Here is a 25,093-nt window from a genome sequence, read left to right as displayed (position 1 = left end):
TAAGATATAATTTTTTTAATCGTCGCACCTACCTTTTACACGTACGTATTGAATACGATTTACGCAGAAACTCGCCACGCGAGCTCTACCGTAACGGGAAAAAAATAAAAACGGTTTATACGACCCTGGTATCGGAACGGTTTACTTACAATGGGTACCAGTTTAGTACGCCGTTTTTCACGATCGACATTTCCGTGTTTTCGCAGATTACTTGGACAGAGAGATGGAAGAAGTCAAACGCGAATACTTCGTCATCAAACCCGATAGCACGGGAAGTGGCGGAAATCGCCCGGTAACTGGTGAGTTACAACAAACTTTATTAGTGAATAGTATACAAGGCAAAATTAATAATAATATTATTGTGTACTGAGTTATTTTAAACACTTGAATGTTAAATGTTGCTTATTAATTATTATAAATTATATAATTATAATTTTCTGAGATGAAAATTAAATTATTTCGCATATTTTTTTGAATTTCTCCTGTTGCCATAGAAGTTTTTGAATCTAATTTTGAAATAATTTCTCGCATATTTGAAAAATACGACAATAATATATGTATTTGTGTATGAATAAAACGCCAAAATATTTACGAACATGATATAATTGTATTATGAATAATTTAAATTGTAAACATTTATTACCTACCTATTTTAAATATCTTATTCTAATGAAAATATACATATATGCATAGAAATCTATTCCCAGCTACTTATAACTTATATTATTATTTATAACTAATGACTAATGAGTAATGATGAACGCGTAACGCATATCATATTTATAAAATTAAACAAAATAAATACTAATTCGATTCGATATTTCGAGAACATCGATTTCTTTCAGAAAATTAAACAATCAATTTGCTAAGTAAATATTTTTAATAAGTTTCGCGGTAATGAGTTTATTGCGTATAGTCACACTCAACGATAAGTCACTTAAGTACTGTTTAGTGGACAGTGTAGAATATAAAAATATCCTTAAATTATATTTCAAAATTACAAAATTTGAAACTTATAAATTCATTATTATATGAAAAATAGGGTTGAGTATAATCTAGTTTGGAATAGCCAATCATTATCAATATCAGCTTTATAACAACATTTTTACTGCGACATTATGATAGTTTACTATTTTTAAAACAATGAGTATCTCTAATTTGTTTTAGAACAAGGGACGACAATTTTTTTATAAATAAAATTACCAATACAAATTAATGATCAAAAATATCTTCATAATGCATACTATTTTAATTTGTGTTTTGTTTGCGACAATAATTCTCATACATTACAATATTACATTATGAACCCACTGTAAAAAATTATCTACGTTTTGAGTATGTGCTTTTATTTTTAATTATATTCAGGGCAAGCAAATGAAATCAGTGACATTTGTTTACCCCTTAGCCCTCAGTCATATTATTAAGATTTTAGTAAAGAAAATTAGTATTCTTGTCATTGAGTTGTTAGCAAATAGTTGACAAGACTAAATTTACTTTTAATATACTTTCCCTAACTATAAATTCATTATTCATTTGTGCTGGTTCTTAGTATAGAGTTTGTATAATTGAAAATAAAATAATAAATATTAATTTTACAATGTTCTGCAGTTAAACATAGAAGTAGAAAATAATTTTCTTTCTAAAAGTGATCAATCAGAAAAATCTCAAGAAGAATTATTGCATCTGATGAGTCAAGTAATGGAAGATTTGAACATGTACAAAATATGTACATTACCTAATAGGTAATAAAATATTATAAGATATATATTAATACATTTTTAGTTTTATTTTAGGCAGTTTCTTTGCGTTTGTTTTTTTCCACTTCATATATTAAATAGTATAAATACTGGTTTATCATAATCATAAATCACTTTTTCTGGAGGGTAGTCATGTGTATTGAACATAAATTCAATGTTGAAAAATATTAAGATGCTGATGTAGTAACAATTTTTAACTACTATTCATAATTCACTCATTATTCTTACAATCAAACATACCAATTGGATCACATAAGAAATAATAATTATTATATTATTAATAACAAATTTACATTAATTATGAACACTAATAACTCACCATGCATACTCTTATACCAAGATGATAATATAATTTAAATTAATATTAATTTAATATTATTATTATTATAAAATACATACTACAGTATGTATGAAGAGTAAGTAAATGTATACAAATTGTATTATATAAAATAATAAGTAATAATCTACTATGGGCACTTGTGATCAATTTGACTTTTACCACCTTCTTTAAATTCTTGATGACTAATCCACATTTGTTGGAAAGTTCCAATTGATGCTAATATTGAACCACCAATCCAGGCACCAAATCTTCTTTCAGTGGATCCATTAGGTGCAATCAATTTTAATCTCATACTAGCTGGTATACGAGCAGAAAGATCTCTGTTTAATCTTTCTGGGAAACCCTTTGAATTTATAAATGCCAAAAATTAATAAACATTATGTGTTCCAATTTAATACACAATTCAATAATTTACTTGTAAAAATGAATTTCCCCCCGTGACAATAACATTGTTGTATAATGCTTGCCTTACATCCACATCACACATTCCAACACTTGTGGTAACAATCTGACTCATACCCAACATGGAATCACCAATACTAGCACTCGGATCAAATAAAGCTTCTGGTATTTTGAATCTTTCATTGCCAAATTCCTAAAAATGAAATGCAAAATATAAGGTGCTATCTCTTTAGTTGAAAATATCTAAATTTTAAATACTTAAAACAGTTAAAACCTTATAAATTACTCGTTCAAATTTCAATTTTTTGTATTGAAATACTATAAAAAATATTCTGCTTCAGAATATGAAATTAAAAATTATATTGTCATTTAAAATAGTAAAATCTTTTATTTAATTTTATTTTTAAGATTAACCAATATCCTCTAAAATGCTTAATTGATATTCTAAGTATTTTCAGGCCATTTATTAACTTTTTTTAAATACATTAAGTCACACAAGAAAGAAAATTTTTAAAAGTGATTGTTTATATACCACTTTAACAACATATCATGTAAATACATAATACTGAAATATTAAAAACCTACTGTACAATCACTTATATTAATTATAAATAAAAAAAAACTTGTTAATATTATTAAACTGTGTAATTGCTGTCTGGCGTTGACTAATTAAAATAAATAAACCCAAAAAAGTAAATTAATAGAATAATTTAACAGCTTTAGACTTTTTGATTCTGCTCAATTAATAAATGTTAGCTAGTGTTTTGAAGAGACATGAAATTTTATTTTTTTTTAATATTTATTATAACTGGTATCATCCAATCACTTACAAAGTTTAAGATCAAAATAGCTAGAAAAATATAACCATTTCTAAGTTTTACTAATTAACATTTAAATTATTACTTGATTATAGCCATTAAGAAACTCAAAATGAGAAGTCGGAAGAGCTGATATTATTCTCTCATCATATGGACCTTCAGATACTTACAGTATAGAATGCTTCAAGTCTTGAATAACTACTTTAAACATATAATTATGCCAAGAAGTTGTTACTTCAGGGAGTGACCTTTATGAGGGACACACAATGAGTTAATGTCGATGAAATGTTTGGTGTTTTCGTTGATGAGATTGCCTGATTTTGTATCAGGTTCTAACATACTAGTTTCTGCTGTACCATCGCTCGAGACACCAACTACTGGCCACTGCTGGTATTGCTGCTTTTGGTGTATCTTCTTAGGCATAACCATTTCTGTCATTAACTCAATGTGTGACCCTTAGAAGGGTACTTTATAATAATACCTATAATTAATACCTTCAGCTAATGAATTATAAACATATTTTATTTCTTTATCAAATATATGCTCTTATTAGGTATGGAAGCTGTAAGCTATATGAAGGATGGTATGATCGACGATTGGGATTTGTTTGAGAAAATATTGGATTACTCTTACTCAAAGTGCTTACAAACAGAATCACAATATCATCCAGTATTATTTACTGAGTCTTCATTAAACATTAGATCTAAAAGAGAAAAGTTGGTCGAATTAGTGTTTGAAAAGTATAATGTGCCAGTTACTTTTCTGGGCAAAAATGCTGTATTAGCTACGAATGTTTATGGCCGCTCTACTGATATTGTGATAGACAGCGGAGCAACTCACACTTCTTTTATATAACTTACAACTACCATACCTAATAAGAGTATATTTGATAAAAAAATAAAAGTTGTTTAAAATTCAGAGGTTGAAGGTATTTATAGGTATTGTTGTAAAGTACCTTTTCAAGGGACACACAACGAGTTAATGTCGATTGTCGATGAAAATATGAAATATTCAAATATTTGATGTTTGCGTTGATTCGATTGCCTAGTTTAGCACCATGTTCTAACATACGACTCAAAACCGCCATCCAGTCTTGCCAATATTGCACAATATTTCATTACAATTATTTAAAACGAAAAAAACACCATAAAATTAATTACGTTGTATTCAGAATAACCTTGCCCACTTTTGCGCACGCAACTGAGCCGCCGGCAATCGTCCGACCCCCCTGGCAAGAGTCAGGTGCACTGTGATTGGTCGTTAGTTGTCGACTGCTATCGTAACGCGACGTTATCGATAGCCGCCGCCGTGCATACAGGGAATCATAATAACACGATCGAAATAATTATTACCAATAGGTTATAATGCTATAATCTATACTTTATTCTTTACCGTTTTTTACTGTTTTTTGTACTTTTACCTTATTGTTCTGCACCAAACACAATACCTACGTTGTATATACTTATTATTAAAACCAAAAAGTAATCAATATATGTAATTTAGTAAGAAATTAAAACTAAAAAATAAATACAATTTCATATTTACGAAAATTCCTCATATTTCTAAAAAAAATCATTTTATTTCATGTTATTTTCAAAAATTAAATTCATATTTACAAAAATTACACACAAATTTAAACAATTATTTACAAAAATTACACACAAATTTAAACAGTTATTTACAAAAATTGGTCATATTTACAAAAATTACACACAAATTTAAACAATTATTTACAAAAATTGGTCATATTTACAAAAAATTTATTCACTATCTGAATCCGTTTCAGATGAAGTGTCTCCCGTGATAATCATCGTCAAATCATCTGATTTCTCCGCGGACAAGACTTCGTCAATAATATTGTCGACTTTATAAAATTTTGTTTCTTCCTTTTTGGTGTGGCTTATAAAATTTTTCCACATTTCTGCGTCGACTCGTTTTATGCCCTCTATCAATAAATTTTTTACGTCTGGAAGCTTATAAGTGGTGTTATTCATCCGAACGTGGTTTTTCACTGATGACCAAGCCAGTTCGATGGGGTTTAGCTCACAGTGGTATAGCGGGAGTCGTAAAACTGTATGATTTTTCGCTTTTACAAGTTCGTCAATAACATACTTATTGTGTATTGGCTTCAAACGTTTGACAATATGTAGAAGTTGAGGGATAACCATTGAATGATTTATTACTTCTCCTTTATCTTCCAACCACTTGATAATATCCGCCTTTCGGGTACTGGATGTTGGGGCTCGGTCAATTTTGACAGAATGGTAGGACGCATTGTCCATAACAATTACGGAGTTCGGTTGTAGTAGAGGTAGAATGCCCTCCATCCACTCACGAAATGTGTCCCCATTCATTTCATCATGGTAATCGCTTGTGTTTTTTTTCGACTCGAAACACAATAAACCACCGGGTAGAAAGCCATCTTCTGAGCCTATATGGAGTACAATGAGCCTTTTGCCCTTGTCCGAGGGATTAACAGCACCTGTCGATAGACCTTTTAGGAATGCGTCCCGGTGAGATCGTACTGTTGTGTCAACCCACGTTTTCGATGTACAATCTCCAGCATTCACCCACGTTTCGTCGAGGAAATATATATGTCGACCTTCTTCCCGATATTTTTTAATGTTATCTAAATACATTCTACGCCACACAACAATTTCATTTTTTTCAGTCATAGCACTGTTCCTACTGCGTTTACTGTACCGGAAATCTAAATCTTTCAAAAGATGAAATAAATTGGTACGCGATATTGAAGGCAAACTGTAGTCGGCGGATACGGCTTGGTGGATTTTATCGACTGTCGGAATTTCACGACGAAACCAAATGGTATGCACATGTCTGCGTACTGCGTTTTTTGAAAATTCATCAAAAATATCGCGAAAAGATTTTTTCTTACGTGTCTGTTTTGGAGCAGCCACAGTGTTTGTCTTCTTGTACGTTGTGATTATTGTTTGAATTGAACGTTCACCAACACCCAACGTTTCCGATATCTGTTTACGAATTTGTCTCACGGAGATGCTAGGTTCGTTCATGATGATGGTTTTGTACATATTTACAATTCGTATTCTTACTTCCTCATTTATAGCCTGAAATAAGTCTTAATAAAAATGCCGTATTGGAGGAAGTATTTATAATTGAGAATCAAATATTGTTTTATTTAAATACTTTTAACATTTAAAAAAAAGTTATGATACATTTTTTATATTATATTGATACTCACTTTTCCCATTTTATGTTTTTTAATTGGTGATGGGACATATTGAGCATCTTCTTCGCTAGAACTGCTTGCCATGTTGAATTCACAATAAAGATAAAAAAAATAGCAAATAAACAATAATGGAGGGTGCGCGGTTTTTTAACGTGCTACGAATTGAACGCGTGAAACACTTGTGGCACCGTAGAATCGTCAATATGTGTGATATTATTGTTCACTACGTATATACCTGCGACGCGTCGGCTCACCGTGGCAACAAACATGCGCAAACCGGACAAGTTTTCGTCGGTCGAGTGGGCAAGGTTAATCTGAATAGACTTTTTTCTTTTTTATTATATATATATCCACCTTGTATAATAATATATAAGTATATCTTTAATCGTGATTCTAATTAATTTGTTATCAATATTGAGTTTTTAATTATACTTTTCTGGTCAGAACAATTTTTATTGTTTTATATATTTAAGCAATTTATTAGTTTAAGGTTTAAGCCGTACAAATTAAATTGTACTTGTCAGTGATACATTAACTATTATTATATAACAACCTAATAACCTAATAAATGAATCGCGAACCAAAAGTCCGTTTAAAAAAAGTTGGACAAAAATTCCTAAAATACAAAATATTTTATATAATTAATATTGATTTTAAAAATTTAAAAATGTTTGTACATATGTCACATATTATATTATTATATGTTCGTATAAGTGTATAACTAACAAAAATATAACGGAAATCCACTATCTAAATCTTTTTTATTTGAAATGCCAATAAAAAAAATTGGCATTCCAAAAAATCTTTAAAATTTACTAGGTTTATTATAAACCTATAATAAGTTGTACTTATTTTAGTTAAAAAAAAAAATCAAAAGTCTATAAATATTTACGAAATATGTTAAAATCGCGAAAATTTGCAAGGATTTTGGGAGTTGAAAATTCATAACATTTTTGTGAAAATATAACTTTACTTTAACTCCATGTCTCCATAACTTTTCATTCAAAGATAAAACCGGGCCAGCGACGGGGACACGGTATTTTACCGATTGATGACTGAAACCTAGACACTCAATTACAATTTTCGGCATGTTATTATTATTTTTGAATTAAAAAAAGAACCAGGCATGCGATGGAATAAACTTTATCATTTAAATGATAAGTTATAGAAAAACTGATAACTCACAAATATGGTTAGGTTAGGTCAAGGTGGATATCATATTAAATCATATTAAATTGTGTTACAAAATAAATAAAAATCATATATACCCTCATCAGTTTCAAAAAATGAATGTAAAAATGGCAATGACTGTAAGACTGATGTTTTCAACTTTAAAACATATTTTAATATGTTTTCTTGATATTTAGTTTTTTAGTGGCACAGTGGCGGATGCTTTGGAAGAATTGCACAAACGAGGTTTAGAAGATTTTAAAGGATGTCTTCCCACTATTAAATTTATTAGGAAAATTAATTTGTTAATTGATATTATGAACTCTAGAACTGCACATACTTCTATAACATCTGACAAAGCATCGCATGGACAAAAAGTTGTAATTGTATCAACTTATATGATTACCTAACTTAAAATTTTACTGACTATAGGTAGTACGAGAATACTTGGAATATTTATACAATTGGAAACAGCTTATAACAAATCCAAATGATTTTTTGACAATTCAAACATACAAGGGACTTGTTGTCACATTAAAAGGTACACTTGAACTTGTTAAACATATTTGCGATGAAGTTGGTTATAAATATTTTATGACAAGGCGAATCAACCAAGATGCACTGGAGGTAAAATTGTCAATATTTTTACAATATTTATTTAAAAGATATATAAACATTAAATATAACATTTCAGCATCTCTTTGGAAACTTACGTAATGCATGTGGATCAAATCAGCATCCTGATCCACTTCATTTTATTCAAGTATTTAGGCTGTTGTCATTTTACTCATTAGTTAAACCGCCAAGGGGTAGTAACGTTTCTGGTGGAGAAATACTGAACTCTTTTATACATATAAAATCTAATTCTAATACCGAGCTGACTGAAAAATTAAAATTTGAAAATAAATTGGATGAACTATTAGATTCTGGAGATTTTAGTGAATTAACTGATCACACATATTTTGAACAACCATGTGTTGATATACACATATATATGTCAAATAACATTGATTCTTCTGCTCTTACCTATTTTGTGAGATATGTTGTCAGACAGGCACGGAAATTTTCAATTGCAAAATCCTGTGAAGAGTGTTTTAAAACATTAATCAAATGTGAAGATTTTGAAGATCATGATTGCTTCACCTTACAAAGGAGTCGAGGCAATTTATTTATACCATCAGATATTTTACTTAACTTAATATATACTTATAAACAGGCAATTGTTAAAATACTGGAGAAAGATAATTTTCAACAACTAATTTTATTTGAGGGTAAAACATTAATTTAAAACTAAAAATGTTAATAAATGCTGATATGATATTAATAAGTTAATTTGTTTTTTAGTTTTAAATGAAATTAAGAATCGTGGCTATCCAAAAGTTGGCTGTGATGAACATAAATTTCAACTGTCTAAACATATTACCAAGTTTTATCTCACAACAAGAATGATTTTTGCATGTAAACAAAAAAATAAAGATGTTGAAGCTAAAAAAAAATACTTAAAAGAGATTAAAAAAAATATCTAAACTCATTTAATTTTTATTGTATAAATAATTGTTTTTAAAATAAAATGTAATAAGCATATTTGTTATTTTACTTAATATTATAATGTAATTTAGGTTTAAAAGTAATGCAAAATTAAGTTCAAATCACTTGGTTTATATATTATTTTATAATATAAGATTATGTACCTATTCATTACTTGAGACACCAATTGATAACATCATGCTCTAGTGGTGAAAATAGCTGAAGTGATTTATGTGTCTTTTTTTTTTTGAGCTGGTCCACCGTATATATCCACCTTGGGTTAGGTGAAACGATTTTCACTTAACCAAGAAGGCGCCTTCTACACACCGGAATCGAGTTTCACCAGAGAGCCCCTTAGTAGAAAAATAAATCCTATAATATCATAAAGAGTTCTATAATAAAACATATTATCTATCATCCGTGGCAAACGACAATCGTCGTCATTCGTAGGAGACGATTAAAAATTCTAAATTCTAATAGTTGTATTGAACAGTCGTCAAACTGTCAAAGTCAAACCACAACCTTCAGAACATGAAAAATACTCTCATTTTCATAAAATATTTCAATAATTACATTGATTAAGCTAGCTTTTTCTTCGGTGACGGTACAGGTCGTTTGAACTGTAAACGTGGCACAGCTCTATATTTTACCGAAAAGCGTAGAAGGATACTTCCGTTAGTATATTTTCATATTAAAATAAATGTTTATTGCATTTTACAAGCTGATACCCGGACGACGTATAGGTACCTATATTTTATTTCCGATCGTCCAATACAGTCCAATGGCAACCGGCGGGTTATTATTATATACGGCCGACTTTAAATTTTTTTTTTTAAATATTTTATTATTTTAAAGTTTTAGACAATATTTTTTTTTTCATAGTAAATAATTTAAGAATTAAAAATTTTATTTTTGTCTGGCCCAAAAACTGTTTTTAATTTGTGAATATGGCCCGAGAGTCCAAAAAGGTTACCGACCACTAGGCCGATGCATAAAATAAAGTCAAGTATAATGATACCTTGGATCCTGGACGTAGCAATGAATGTATATTGTTATATTGATTTTACAAATATGTAGTTTATTTTTCGTCTGTCGTGAATTCTTGTAGCAAATATGATCTATTTAGTAATTTGGGTGGTTAATAGTAAAATAAAATAAAAAATTTCAGATCTTGTCAAAATATTGGAAAAAAAAAATTAAGAAAAACTGAAATTATTATCCATACTTGTATAATTTCGGCAAAATAAATTTATTAATTTAGTTTTAATTCAAAAATGCTAATTATAGAATGTTAAACATTTTATCAACTGTTTACATTATGATTTCCTGTACATTATTTAATTTTAAAAACATTTTCACTATTTAAAACAATTAAAATTTTTTATTTTTTTTTAAGCCGAAAAAAAATTATTGATAGGTAATTGGCAAATATGATTTAAAATTTAATACAGGGTTCCTCATCAGTCGTTAACTAAATTACTGTAATCAAAAATATATTGTCCCGATATTTCCTTATAAACGTTTTAAATTAAAATGTTGACAAATTTTGTCTAAATCTATACAATTTTCAAATTATTATTTTTTCATTAGATATTCATATACTTATTATTGTCTTTTTATATAAAAATTTAAAAATTTAATATTGTGATTCTCATTGGTTTTTTTTACTTTTAACAAAAATTAAAGGTTTACCGGTAAGTCACATTATTTTTTTATGACTGTTTGAAGTTCAATATTTTAAGACTTATTGTGTATTAATATTCATCCCCCAAAAAAACTAATTCTTCTAAAACAATTTGTATAATGTGTTATAGTTTAAAAACAAATAATCTTATGTACTGATAACTTAAAGTTTTAACCAATTTTTTATGAGAGTATTTCTTACTTATGCTATTATTTTAAAAATATTTTGAAGTTATATATTGTATTAAAGATGTTCATTATTTTTTTATTATTTAAAAACATTTTGCTTAGGAACATAAGACTTTTACGAGTATGTTATAATATACACAATGATATTTTTGACATATAATGTAGATTAATCTTAAGCTAAGTATTGATTCTAATAATGTATTATTCACATTATTTTACGGAAATAGGTTGTACCTATTGGCTCAAAAGTTAATAGCTGCAAGAATATAATACGGTATAAATTATACTTATTATTTATAAAATAATAATTATGACAAATTCAATGTTTTTGGAAAAAATGTAATCTATGATCTGTCGAACTTAATACAAAAAATAAAATAAATAACTTTGCAATACCAATAAACTATATAATATTATGAGTCATAATAATACATCATATTTAAGTGATATAGGTCGACTGACCGTCTCAGTATTGTTTTTTCTAATTTAAATTTAACACTCCAATTACATTAATCTACTTAATACATATAATGTATAAAGCAGCAGAAACTACTACTTTAACTTTAATTTAATGCAATTTTTAATTATTTTGTAAAATGGTACTGAAAATTGAATCCCCCAAAGCACTGACTATAGGTACTATTTATTACATGAAACCACAATAAAAGAAATGTATGCATTTGTTTTTATTATGATAACAATTAACCGGTTTATCCCGTGTACGATTAGCGATTATCTATGAACCAAATTTCGGAACCACGGGTGTGATTAAACTTGGACGGGTCCATTTTCCTCCAAAAACAAGATATACTGTTTTCTTCCACTGTCCATTTTCCTCCAATAAATAAAATAATAAAATCGTCATTCGTTGTTAAAATATTTGAAGTATAAATATAATAATATAAAATCCACCTTACACGCCGAACTTGGCGGGTGGCTAAAATCAGAGTGAATATAATAAAAAAAATACGTACGTCGATAAAGATGCATCAATCAATAATTAAAATAATAATAAAATATTAGATAATAAATAATAATTAATAATAAGGGTTGATGATAATGCAACCAGACAATATGTAAAATATAAAATATAGTAAAATCACTATACAGTATATATTGTAAAATATTATATATTTTTTATAATTATATAGGACATTTTAAGTAACAAATGAATACCTGTTTAAAGAAAATAAAAATTAGACATAATATGAATAATTATTTTACTTTTTGTAATTACATACCTAGAAATTAAGTGACCAGAATTGAATCAACAGATACGCGTAAAATGTGATCCTAGCCATATTTTATCTTTATAATTCGGAACGGAACACTACAACACTGGCTAAAATATTGGAGGAAAATAGACATAATTTTAGTCAAAAATAATGGGGAGGAAAATGGTATCTCGTTTTTGGAGGAAAATAGCTACGGCCATAAACTTAGCTGTAGATTGCTTACAACTTTATAACACTTTTTAACCTACACGGCTACACACAAACCTTTTTTTACCTTTTACTAATATATAGATTTATGCAATATATATATTATCGTACACCGACGTAAGAGTCGGTTCGCCGGGCGGTCGGTACTTAATTCAATGAAGCATATAGTTTATAATGTTTCTATGATCTATATTCTATAAAATATTAAGTAATAATAATAATTCATCGATATCGATCATCAAGACCAGCATTCAAAGTCAATAGTCTATAGGTACACTAAAATATTATATAAACATAAATGGTTAAACGGTCACGATCAAATGTAGAACGTAATACGTACATAATATATTAAACAAACTTGGTCATATTTTATGTATTTCTACGTCGTGCACACTCGCCGAAGGAATAAACAGACAGCAGTTACATACACCACTAGCATTTCCATAAAAGATTTATTATTATTACGTTTATATCATATTATTTTACATTTAACTCGAAAACGGTATTCTTCACGCTCTATAATGTTGTTTTTATGCGATGACTTTTAAAATTGAGTAATAAGTACCTATATAGGTTACTCGTTTATTATTTATCACCATGGCTAGCTTTAAATTTAAAATATAGAAAAAATTTTATCGTAGAGCCTGGACAATGTTTTATCACTTTATCGCAATTATGTCTAATCATAGAAAGAAATTTTACTCGTTTAGAAAAAAAAACTGAATTGGTGTTGTGGAGCGTTAATTTAGTGCTTGTATATCTAAATAGCTTAGTACTGTGCATGAAGAGACAACGAATGAATATCGAGGATAGTACACCCACATGTTTAGGTGGTCTCCGTCTTACAAACATACAACAAAGCAAATTAGCATTCAATAAAATAAATTTTGTGTGGTTAGCTAGCTTAAAAATAAGAATAAATTGACTAAAAGAAAGAACACCGGGTACGTTGTGATCTTTTGTTAGTTTTTACGATATTTTAATTTATAGTGAGTAATAAGAATTTTAATATTTTTGCATACTCATAAGTCATAGCTCATCGCTTAAAAATTAATATATTATTGTAAAAAAAAAGCGACGAGAAATAGCAGATATTATGTTCTTATCTTTAGGTTTGATCAATTCACTCTGATATTTAAGTTAAAAACATAAAATCGTTTTCTACACATAAATTTGTTATGTTACATCTTGCACGATTATAAGACTTAGACAACCACTTCATTCCGGTGTTGCGTCATCTTATAATAAAAAATGTATTGATTGTAATCCGATTTAAAAAGAATAATACCTACACGTTTGCATGATTATATAGGTACTTGCTAATAATAATAAAATTAGCGTGGTAATGTTTACTGTAAATATTATATTATACTTTAACATAAAAAATTTAGCATATGTATATACATAATAACTGTGTGTCTGTGTTTACTAATCCACGCCTGAGTCTCTATAATCGGACGATCCATTCATCACTATTATGCCGTCCTGCAAGATGACTTCCGTTGATTCTTGATCGTTTGCGAAAGACTGTAAATTCGATGAAGTCACGTTATTCACAAACTGATATAGTGATATTTACTAAATATAGATGTATAAAAATAATAATATATTATTATCATAGTGAATTCGTGACAGATAGCAATATCACCAATATCGAAGGCGGTGCCCGATCACTGACTCTCCCAGAAAGTTTCTAAAATATATTTTAATATCTTGAACTATGAAAAATGCTATAAACAATATTATTATTGTTTACAAAGCAGAATAATATAACGGATTGTTTAATTTTGAAATACACGGAAACACTATATTATCATATTTTGTAACTACAATTACCTTATTTTTAGCGTCTTGATTTAGGTACTAATAATGATCTCGATGACATTTATTTTATAATTTATATCGTGTTAGTAACAAAGGTGTACACAACGTACAGCAGTCTAGTCTTTATATACACAAAATTAATAAATAAATAAATAAATAAATAAATATTGTAGTACTAGTAAGCTGGGTAAACTTGTCATAAAAATGACATACGGTCGTAGTGTTTTGGATTTTAAAAAAAACTTAATAACATAAACATTACTTTGAATGATATTTATTTATATACATCATATTTTCAAGATGGATTTTTTTATATATATATTCTATTTGTTTGACTATACTTAACTTGAGAATTTTATAATAAATAGCATATACGTACATTACAAATTAATATTAAAAATAAGTTTGATCTAAGACATTTTTGTGCATGTAATGTAAAATAAGTTGATATGATATTGTAATAAAGGAGGGTGTGGACTGTGGGAGGCTTTGCTAATAAAATTATTCACCCCCCCTGTTGGGGCGTTAAAAATCCTGTCGCTGTCACTGGACAATATACACACTACATACATCACAATGCGTTAGTCATGAATCTAGGAATTACAGCGCGACGATACCTACCCACATATTCACTATATTTTTAAATTCATCTAGATAGAAAGTATAGTATTATATCATAAAATCAATTTTACACGAGTTTTTCCACCAGATGAACGATTTTACACATAGTCGATTGCAGTTGTTTATAAACTTTGTCATCACAGCAACTAGAATTTAAAAGTTAAAAGTTTGAATACAACGCGCTTATGAAAATAGTATAGATTCAATTGTTCATACCATAAGCTACTCTCAATTTTTACAATTGAAACATTATTACAATTACTAAAGATGACGCCATCTTTACAAAAGAATAAAATAAAACACATATTTAAAACAAATGCATCCATCGCCTCGCTCCGACTGATAATGATTCAGAACTAGGTAAAATGTTGTTACTCATTACTTAGTAGATACAGCTTCAAGATGAAATCGGTTACACCCACACAGTGGTGTTGGCCTATCTATTTAGAGATTATTTTCACTGTGGGCCAATTAAAATTGGTAACCCACGCAGACAGATACTGCAATCTTTACAAAATATCTTCAAGATTAGAAATACATCATATTTGTATAAGAAGGTATATTACAGACGTGCTATGATAAAGGAATGCTTTGAGTTGTAAATAACTTACTGGAATGTAAGCATAATGCATAGGATTTATTTCATAATTTTGATTCTTGTTAAAATATAAAATACAGGAAAAAATCAAATAAAAAAATACAGTTTTTTAGAAAAATAAATATAAAAGTATTTAGAAGCACTTTCTGTGCACGATGGATGGACCTGATTCATCATACTCCTGTTTAATTTAATTTTTAAGATTAACCAATATCCTCTAAAATGCTTTATTTTTATGCTAAGTATTTTCAGGCCATTTATTAATTTTTTTTTAAATACATTAAGTCACACAAGATTGATCATTTTTAACATTGATTGCTTATATTTATATACCTCAGGGAGTGTATTTTTCTTTCTCAATACTGGCTTTTCTTTTTTTTTACCTGTTCTTTTTGTGCTACCATATAACGTGGAATCACTTCAATTTCATTCTCCTATAAAAAGGAAATCAAAATAATGGTCCCGATTTCATCCTCACCATATAGCATGCCGCTATTCGTGTTTAATTTTGATATGAATGTTGTGCTATACCAATTTTCAATAATAAATGATTTTTATAAAAATATAAGTATATGTTATACTGAATTTAAGTTAAAACAGTCTCATACCGTGTTAAGAATTAAGAAGAATTGAGAAAAATAATAAATACTAAATACCTATATTAATGGACGGGATAGGACAGAAGCCAGTAGTATGCATAGATATTATAAGATATCTATAGTAGTATAAAGTATTACACTTATACTATACGTTTTTATGCAGCAGTTAATAACTTAATGCGCATTAACTCAATGCGCATTGAGTTAGTCCGAGAGTTAAGACAGTTAAGTGCGTATAAACGCATTTTTAATTCGCATTAAGCTGATGCGCATTTATTATTTAGTTCGATTCGTCAAATCGAATTAACTCTTACTCCGGTATTAAGAAATGCATTTAAACCCTTTAATGCGAATTAATATTTTAGCGGGAATTTTAAAATGTCAAATTATAATTTTTTTGGTTATTGAATCCAAAGTATAAGCATAGACTAAAAAACATTCGTATTAACTTACACCTAACAAAGCCAGTTTACAGTTTTTTAGGAAAATAAATATAAAAGTATTTAGAAGCACTTTCTGTGCACGACGGATGGACCTGATTCATGATACTCCTGTTTGGAGATCCACAGCTGTTGGAAGGTAGACATAGAAGCCAAGATAGATCCTCCTGCAATTCATACTGAGTATTTTAGCTCTGGCGGGGCAATGATCTTGATTTTCATTGTAGATGGAGCCAAAGCAGTAATTTCTTTTTGCATTCTGTCGGCAATACCAGGGTACATGATGGTACCTCCAGACAATATAGTGTTGGCGTACAAGTCCTTACGGATATCTATACATTTCACTTCATGATGGAGTTGTATGTATCTCCGATGATATATGTATCATAATATCATAACCATAAGCTATAACTTTCAACTTTTATAAGGTTAGAGTATCACCTATGTACACGATTTCAGAAAGAATTTCCCACACATTTTGCAAAGGCGTCCGTAGATTATGGCTGTGGTGTCTGTAGGCGAGCGAATTTCCTGGTCGCGTACATGTGTAGAGACGGCGGTGGCGCAAAGTGTATCAAACTCTCTGGGTGGCCCATTTCCCTGGATTTTAGTCGTTCATTGTTTCATCTCGACAACAAAAGCGGTTGCTTTATATTATATTATTAATATTATAGTTATATATATACCTGAATAGGTATACATTAGAAGAGCGTAATATTATTTATGAAATGAAATTCAACCTACCTAAATATAACAATATATTATAAATAACTAATGTGGCTATACGCTCCACTTTGGACGGCATAGTCACCCTGTTCCTAAAAAACGAAAAAACGTCCCGCTTTAAAAAATAAATGGCGATCTGTATTGCATTCTATCAAAAAAGAACACATACTTTAATATTTAATTATCACAACAGACACTGGTTTATTATGTATACGACTGTAATAAAACGTTTTAATTGTAAACAAAAAATTAAAAATCAGAAATAAAAGTCGGGATGAAGATTATTTTACTTTTCATTGAGGTAGGATATTTATAATATCTAAATATTTTTCAGTTTATTTTTTAACTGATAGTTATTGTACTTATAACTTTAACAGGCACATTTGATTATGAATTGTAAAAGGTGAACATATAATATTATAAGTTAGTAATATACAAATATAATAAAATAAAATTAATAGACAAAGAAACGAAATGCAATTATTTTTTTATTTATGTACTCGAAAGTCATCTGAGTGCCAGTTGCATAGATTGTATATTGTGTGTATTGTTTTATATAAAAGCGTAACGTCATAGGTATATATTGTCAAATAGGATGTGAAAATAGCTAGGCACTCACGCATGACGCGAAGATATCATTATTATAAACTCATGAAGATGGCTCGGGATGACCAAAAAGTTTTGTTTTTTACTGAATATTCTCAACGTAATGTGTTTGTGTAGATGTGTATAGGACCTACCTACTTTCCGTTTCATGCGCACCTAAGTTATTATATATATATTATCAACGCACGACTTCGTTTTTCGCCGTCTCGTTATTTGTTTCAATAATAAATATAAAATGAAATAAAAAAAATTTAAATAAAATAAATAAATATTAAAATGCTTGTGCCATGTCCCTCAGAAAAGCGTTAAATATGTCACTTTTATTAATACCTCTCCACTACGTTTCAATGAGATACCTGTAATTTGTATTATATATTTATATACATACCTTCGTATTATTATTATATTAAAATATATTTATATATTACACCTTGGAAGAAAATCTGGAGTTGTACCACACATATTTTTCACGATTGTTAGTCTTAGAGGGCGCCATAAACTTTCAATTCTCTGGGTATGTCCTTTGATATTAGATCTACGACATTTTCGCTATGATTTACTTTCGTTCACTTTCGTTTTAGTTCTTTCGACCGCAGTCTTAGCGTGATGGTACATGCATTTCAACTATGTACACATTTGTACTATGTTTTTAATGAAATGTTCATATTCCTGTGCTGGCTATGAAAGAAGGCAAAGACATTGGGCACTAGGTATTGAACATAATCATGAGTCAAATGATGATGTTTTAGAAGATGACTTTGTAGAACCAGTCGAACTAGAAGTACCACAAAATACACCAGAAGTAGCACACAATTCAAGGAATTGTATGGTTTGTTTAACTACTACTGGTGAAAATGTAGCTCAGCATATAGTGATACCTTGTGGTCATGCCTGGATCTGCGAAATATGCGTTTCAGTGTTGGATGGTCATTATCCTAGAATGTGTCCAGTCTGTCGAGGAGTACATCATTTTCAAAGAATATTTTTATCATAAATTATACTACTTATTCATTATTTTGTATTAATATTTAATAAAAGTTAATATTATATAAAATGTTGTGTTTATTAAGTACCTAGTTACCTGCATCATGTACCTATAGTATATACTATATAGTTATATATTGAAATGTAGTTAATAGTTATTACTCTTTTTGTGTTATTTTAAACAATACAAAATTGAAGAAAAAATTATGAATACGTTACATTGAATATTCATGTCTGATCTTACAAGATTTAAAATATTGAATAATCAATAAATCATATTTATTTTATATACCTACATAATTAAACACAAATACAAAATACATGTATTAATAAAAAAAGCATGTATAAAAAAAAAAATAAAAAATAAATACAAATAATAAATAATATAATTATAGTAATATTTTAAAAGGCATTTGTAAAATGTATTTTGTATATAATATGGAATTATAGTGATCAGGTGTAAGCATTTATTTGAATAAATTTGGTAGGTACATTAAATTAGTGTATACACTATAGTATGATAAATAAATATAATATGTCATCACACCCAACCATGCACACTATATGTATATTGCATATTATGTACAGTTTACATTTTGCTGTTCGACGTTGTTATTATGTTTTTGCTAACAATATGCAGTATTAAATAATATTAATAATAACAATAAATAAGTTTGGGTTGGACTATAATTTATTGCTTGAAGTGTTGATGTAAATTATATTGATTATTCAAGTATAGTTTTACGGGAAATAAATTTTTTGAATAAAATTGGTAAATTCAAATAGGTAGGTACTGTACTCTTTACTATTATATTACCTATTCATTTATTATAAATGTATGTTATACACGTAAAAATGACAATGTGTCAACAGATATTGTACGCAAATACAAAAAATAGACAATTAATAAGAAATAAGAATATCCAAGTCTCATGAGTCATGACATACGAACTATACGAATTGCATATAGGTAAATAAATAGTGCTCAACTCAAAATTCGTCACGGCTAGGAAACGGTGCTCGATATTCGGCAGTAGTTTTCAACTCAAACTGTAGTTTATATATATATATATATAGGGTTAGGCGTTAGGTCCCAATGCATAGGTTAGACATAAGGCAGATGTAGCAAAAACGAATCCGGACACGGCGGCATAGTTGCGGCGGCGCATGCTTTACACGGCCGCCCAGATTTTTTGCCAATTTTTTATTCGATCGTTTTACACGAATTTTTCATTTTTAAATCAATTTGAATTATTATTATTATTGAAATAATAGCTTAACATCACACAACGAACAATTCAGCGTACCAATGCATTTTAGTCTATTTGAATTGTTAAGTTATATCATTCTATAATAATTTACATGACATAAAAATTATACAATATCATATGCGATTTATACTTAATAAATGATAACACAATCGTACTATATGCTACAAATCCGAAAAAGTAGGTATATAATGATATATAATATATTTGTATTTAATATGTAATATTCAGTGTCGGCCTGGCTGGCCCCGAGCTTTTTTTTTTAGTTAATTATTAGTGGAACTTAAAATATGCCGAACCCCCGTACAAGCGATCGAACGTACAATAGGTTTGATAAATATTTTATTTAATTATTAACATTACTGCTATATCGAAATGAAGTAGTCAAGTAAAAACTACACTATAATATATATATATACAAACTATAGGTTATAGGTACGTGTTGCTAAGGGCTTTTCAAAGGTTGTCATTGGTTGGGCCCTAAAACTTCTTCATCAATTAATTCGATTAATATATTTCCTAACGATGATTTAGAAACCATTTGTGAGTTGGCTGGAGTAGAACAGAAAGTATTTTGTAAGGTACGCTGAAGCAGTTCGCTGGTCAGTTTGAAAGTTTTCAACCAAGTATGGCTCCAGATAGTGTATTAAATGATACATATAGTATCAATGTTAGCGAAGATGGAGAAAAAATTGAATTAGTAGACTGTGGTAAATGTGTTAAATGCATTGCCTGTGCCTATATTATAATTGATGAACTTTGATTTCATTAAAATTAATTTCTTAATTTATTTACAGTTTATAAATATGTACTACTGTTACCCTCTACTCAAGTGACTTGTGAAAGGGTATTTTCTAAACTGAAATTTGTAAAGTCTAAGATCCCCCAGATCGCATTCATCATAGTCATCGGGCACTGATAGTGGCAACTGGCAAAAATACGATTTTATGAAAACAGTAAAATTAAACAACCGAATAAACTTTGACTGGCTAGAAAAGTCAGGTGTATACGTTGCCAATGTCGACTCACACAAACAGTTTGCGACAGATAAAACCACGTCGTCCCCGTTATTTACATTGTATATTTTCCAAGATCGTAGTGTGTGTTTTACTAAGAAGTAAATTTGAAATAAAATTTTGAGATTAAAAGCAAGATGGTCGATTTTGACATCAAGTCGCAACTGGATCTGCTCAACGGTATTCAGCGCATATAATAATAATTATTATTACGTAGTAATGTGTAATTATTCTGTTAATAATCGAAATTAATTTTGACTTATCGTTAACGTAAAAAATATTGTCCAGCATTTATTTTAACACAATTATTGCCTTTTTCCCTTTTAAGATATAATTTTTTTAATCGTCGCCGTATCGCACCATTCGCACCTACTTTGTACACGTACATTGAATACGGTATACGCGAGCTCTAACGTAACGAAAAAAAAATAAAAACGCTTTATACGACCCTGGTATCGGAACGGTTTACTTCCAATGGGTACCAGTTTAGTACGCCGTTTTTCACGATCGACATTTCCGTGTTTTCGCAGATTACTTGGACAGAGAGATGGAAGAAGTCAAAACCGAATACTTCGTCATCAAACCCGATAGCATGGGAAGTGGCGGAAATCGGCCGGTGAGTTATAACACACGTTATTAGTTATTTATTTTATTAGTGAATAGTATACAAGACAAAATCAATATAATATTATTAATGTGCACTGAGTTATTTAAATAATTGAATGTTAAATGTTACTTATTAGTTATTATGTATAATATATTATATAATTATAATTTTCTGAGATGAAAATTAAATCATTTCGCATAATTTTTTGAACTTCTCCGGTTGCCATAGAAGTTTTTGAATCTAATTTTGAAATAATTTCTCGCATATTTGAAAAATACGACAATAATATATGTATTTGTGTATGAATAAAACGCCAAAATATTTACGAACATGATATAATTGTATTATGAATAATTTAAATTGTAAACATTTATTACCTACCTATTTTAAATATCTTATTCTAATTAAAATATACATTTATGCATATAAATCCATTCCCAGCTATAACTTATATTATTATTTATTACAAATGAGTAATGACGAACGAGTAACGCATATTATCATATTTATAAATAAAACAAAATAAATACTAATTCGATTCGAGACTTCGAGAGAGGATTTCTGAATATCGATTTCTTTCAGAAAAGTAAACAATCAATTTGCCAAGTAAATATTTTTTATAAGTATCGCGTTTATGAGTTTATGACGTATATAGTCACACTCGACGATAAGTCTGGCACTTAAGGACTGTTTAGTAGACAGTGTAGAATATATTATCTGGGTGTCATTACGTGTTTAAAATGTTTAATGCTTACCGAGAAGAGTAAATAAAATACTCATCAACGAAACATTAATGAATCTTCATCTATATTGGATTTATTTTTACGTTTAGTGTTTTTATTGTTCTCGTACGTTATCAATTAAAGCCGTGAGAAGTCCTATGGGAAATCCGACAGGAAGTTCGTTAACGCTCATAAAAAAAACATTACTAAGACTTTTGATGGATATGTTTTTAAAATCAGTAATATTTCAATATTTTCTTGAAGTGGAAAAAAAACCTCGAGAGTACAGTTTTTAATCTGTGTATATCGTATATTATTATTGATTGTAACTATTTACCGTAATACTTTTGTATTTAATTTTTGCATAAGATTTACTCACAAATACATTTAAATATGAGAGACACGTGTTGCATACTGATCAATATTGGCTCCATATTTATTACAATTTACAATAAAACTCTGATAAAATATACAACACAAATGTAAATTTTTATACAATGCATTATTTTATTATATTAATATTCAATAATTCAAAATAATGTATTTTAAAAATAACTAGCATTATTCCAATAGTCCAAATAAATTAATTAATATGAACTAATATATAATTATAACATGGTATACTTATTTTCATTTTAAACTATAACCACCTTTTATTGAAATTTATTGCCCTGTATAATAGCTGAATATAAGAAAGGTAATTTCTGGTACATTATAGTATTATGCTTGCTAAGATAAGTGATTAAAATACGATAAAAATAAATAAAATAAGCTTTGGGGGTGTACCCAAGGGGGAGAGTCTGGACCCTTCCCATTGATTGACAGAATTTTAAATTCTTAAGATGCTAAAATCACGGATTGTATAATACATTTTACATATTAAACAAATTCGAATCCTTCTTGAAAAATTCCTTGATACGCTACTGAAAGCCTTTAATACTGTTCTTCAATTTTTGTCACTTATTGTCAATCAATTTTGACGTTGATATTAAAATGTTCAAATCTTCGATATTTTGAAAATAGAACTATGTTTTTTTTTGTCGTTTGTGGGTCTGCCCAGTGTACACCTAATCTTTTAGAAGACTTGACTGGACATCAATTTTAGACACTAACGGGAAGAAATATAATCATCCAAAACATTCTTAAACATTTTAGCGAGTCTAAAGATTATGAAACAGAAGCGCTTCTAACCAGGCATTAACTTAATCGTGTTTTAGACGTTTGTTGATGACGACGCATCGACGTGCATCGCAAACGGATCGCATTACGATTGCTCGTGGCCTACGTACAAAGGCAACAGAGTTTCGTTTCCGCGGATAGTATCCAAGAAAAGGAGCAAAGCCATAGACATCATCGATCCAGAGACCGGTGAAAAAGTACAGTTATGAACGAATGTCGAAAAAACTTAATGTCATTAGCTGGCATATATTTGTTACCATGTTTTGCGTCCAATAAAAATTATATTATTTTATCCACCCAACCAATTTGTTTATTGTTTACTACGTTTTTATTGGCCTGTCGTAGCGTCGTCTACTCATCTCGTATTATTGAACATAAAAATGTCCGTAACTCGGCGAATTGGATAGGCAATTTCGCTACATCCACACGTAGTCAATTTCGAGGCAAACGATCGCCGCTCGCGTATTTTTCATAAGTTTTAGACCAGTAAGGCAATAGTAAATTACACATAGATATTCCGGAATGAACAATAATACATTTAATTTTTCATGATGTATTGACATGCGCGTGTGAAAATTGTATCCGGTTGCTACTCGACGTGGGGCGATAGCGATTATCGGAAACAATTATTGGCCGACAAGAATTACTGAATAGATTTAGAAAAATTAACTAACAGGCAACAATTAGTCAATACCTAATAATAATTATATTTTATTTTTCCAACATTTAATAACAACCCATATAATATATTTAAATACTAAGTAGTGTATATTGTATGATACCTACATCTAATTGAAGATTTTATTTTATTTTCATATTATGTTTTTAATTTAAAGTATAACCAAGAGAACATCACATCCTTATGTGCTGTACCCCAGTTACAAACAAAGTAGCATATTTGCATTTAATAATTCAAGTTATGCGTTTTTGAAATATTACAATTTAAAAACATACATATACCTATCACGGGGAAATTTAAATATTACAAAAAAGCTAACATGCCAACACTTAGTGTTTAAGTTTAACTTAGCTTAAGTACACTAAGTTTAAATATAGGTCAATTCACTACTATATTTAAGCAAACAACATAATATTTGCTATGTGTCACACAGAGAAAATTAATAATGAGTAATCCTCTTGAATTAGATCATTTTTCAGTGGTAATGATACATTAATAGTTTATAGTACGATTATCAATGTGTAAATTATTGGCATAAATTTAATTTAGTATACATGTAATTTTTACATTGTATTATTGCTTTCTGATCATGAATTTTATGGAATTTAAAAATTGCCCACATATATATTATACTGAGTTATTAATGAATAATGACTTAATCATAAACCAATAATAACATTTTATAAAT

General features: G+C 28.8%; 3 protein-coding genes across 6 annotated transcripts; 1 reads left to right on the top strand and 2 right to left on the bottom strand.

Moving 5' to 3' along the window:
• Positions 1–2,010: 2,010 nt before the first annotated feature.
• Positions 2,011–4,525, bottom strand: LOC132923117 (actin-like protein 6B). Of its 4 annotated transcripts, none has more exons than XM_060986947.1 (4): positions 3,659–4,525; positions 3,403–3,565; positions 2,513–2,692; positions 2,011–2,440 (listed from the first exon to the last, which is right to left on the bottom strand). In XM_060986947.1, the coding sequence occupies exons 3-4, from the start codon at positions 2,621–2,623 to the stop codon at positions 2,225–2,227; spliced, it is 327 nt and encodes a 108-aa protein (XP_060842930.1). In that variant the 5' UTR covers positions 2,624–2,692; positions 3,403–3,565; positions 3,659–4,525; the 3' UTR covers positions 2,011–2,224. The 4 variants fall into 4 exon arrangements, with proteins under 4 accessions (XP_060842930.1, XP_060842931.1, XP_060842928.1 ...); XM_060986948.1 differs by having other exon boundaries at positions 3,488–3,565; XM_060986945.1 differs by having other exon boundaries at positions 3,403–4,525.
• A 351-nt stretch (positions 4,526–4,876) lies between these two features.
• On the bottom strand, positions 4,877–6,744 carry LOC132920913 (uncharacterized). Its single transcript, XM_060983644.1, has 2 exons — positions 6,538–6,744; positions 4,877–6,403 (listed from the first exon to the last, which is right to left on the bottom strand). Exons 1-2 carry the CDS (start codon positions 6,607–6,609, stop codon positions 5,078–5,080), a joined length of 1,398 nt encoding a protein of 465 aa, XP_060839627.1. The 5' UTR covers positions 6,610–6,744; the 3' UTR covers positions 4,877–5,077.
• Positions 6,745–20,830: 14,086 nt separating this feature from the next.
• Positions 20,831–24,013, top strand: LOC132919078 (uncharacterized). Its single transcript, XM_060980427.1, has 3 exons — positions 20,831–20,912; positions 21,749–21,834; positions 23,765–24,013. Exons 1-3 carry the CDS (start codon positions 20,831–20,833, stop codon positions 23,933–23,935), a joined length of 339 nt encoding a protein of 112 aa, XP_060836410.1. The 3' UTR covers positions 23,936–24,013.
• Positions 24,014–25,093: the final 1,080 nt, after the last annotated feature.

The sequence above is a fragment of the Rhopalosiphum padi genome, chromosome 2, assembly GCF_020882245.1.
Source record: "Rhopalosiphum padi isolate XX-2018 chromosome 2, ASM2088224v1, whole genome shotgun sequence".
Taxonomy (NCBI): Eukaryota; Metazoa; Arthropoda; class Insecta; order Hemiptera; family Aphididae; genus Rhopalosiphum; species Rhopalosiphum padi.
This window is presented reverse-complemented; position numbering and strand designations above follow the sequence as displayed.

Coding starts and splice junctions, on each gene's coding strand:
- LOC132919078 (XM_060980427.1), top strand. CDS start 20,831: ATGGCTCCAGATAGTGTATTAAATGATACATATAGTATCAATGTTAGC. Junction 20,913..21,748: donor AATTGAATTAGTAGACTGTG/GTAAATGTGTTA, acceptor GTGTTTTCGCAG/ATTACTTGGACAGAGAGATG. Junction 21,835..23,764: donor GAAGTGGCGGAAATCGGCCG/GTGAGTTATAAC, acceptor ATCGTGTTTTAG/ACGTTTGTTGATGACGACGC.
- LOC132920913 (XM_060983644.1), bottom strand. CDS start 6,609: ATGGCAAGCAGTTCTAGCGAAGAAGATGCTCAATATGTCCCATCACCA. Junction 6,404..6,537: donor AAAAACATAAAATGGGAAAA/GTGAGTATCAAT, acceptor GACTTATTTCAG/GCTATAAATGAGGAAGTAAG.
- LOC132923117 (XM_060986945.1), bottom strand. CDS start 2,623: ATGTTGGGTATGAGTCAGATTGTTACCACAAGTGTTGGAATGTGTGAT. Junction 2,441..2,512: donor GGGGAAATTCATTTTTACAA/GTAAATTATTGA, acceptor ATAAATTCAAAG/GGTTTCCCAGAAAGATTAAA.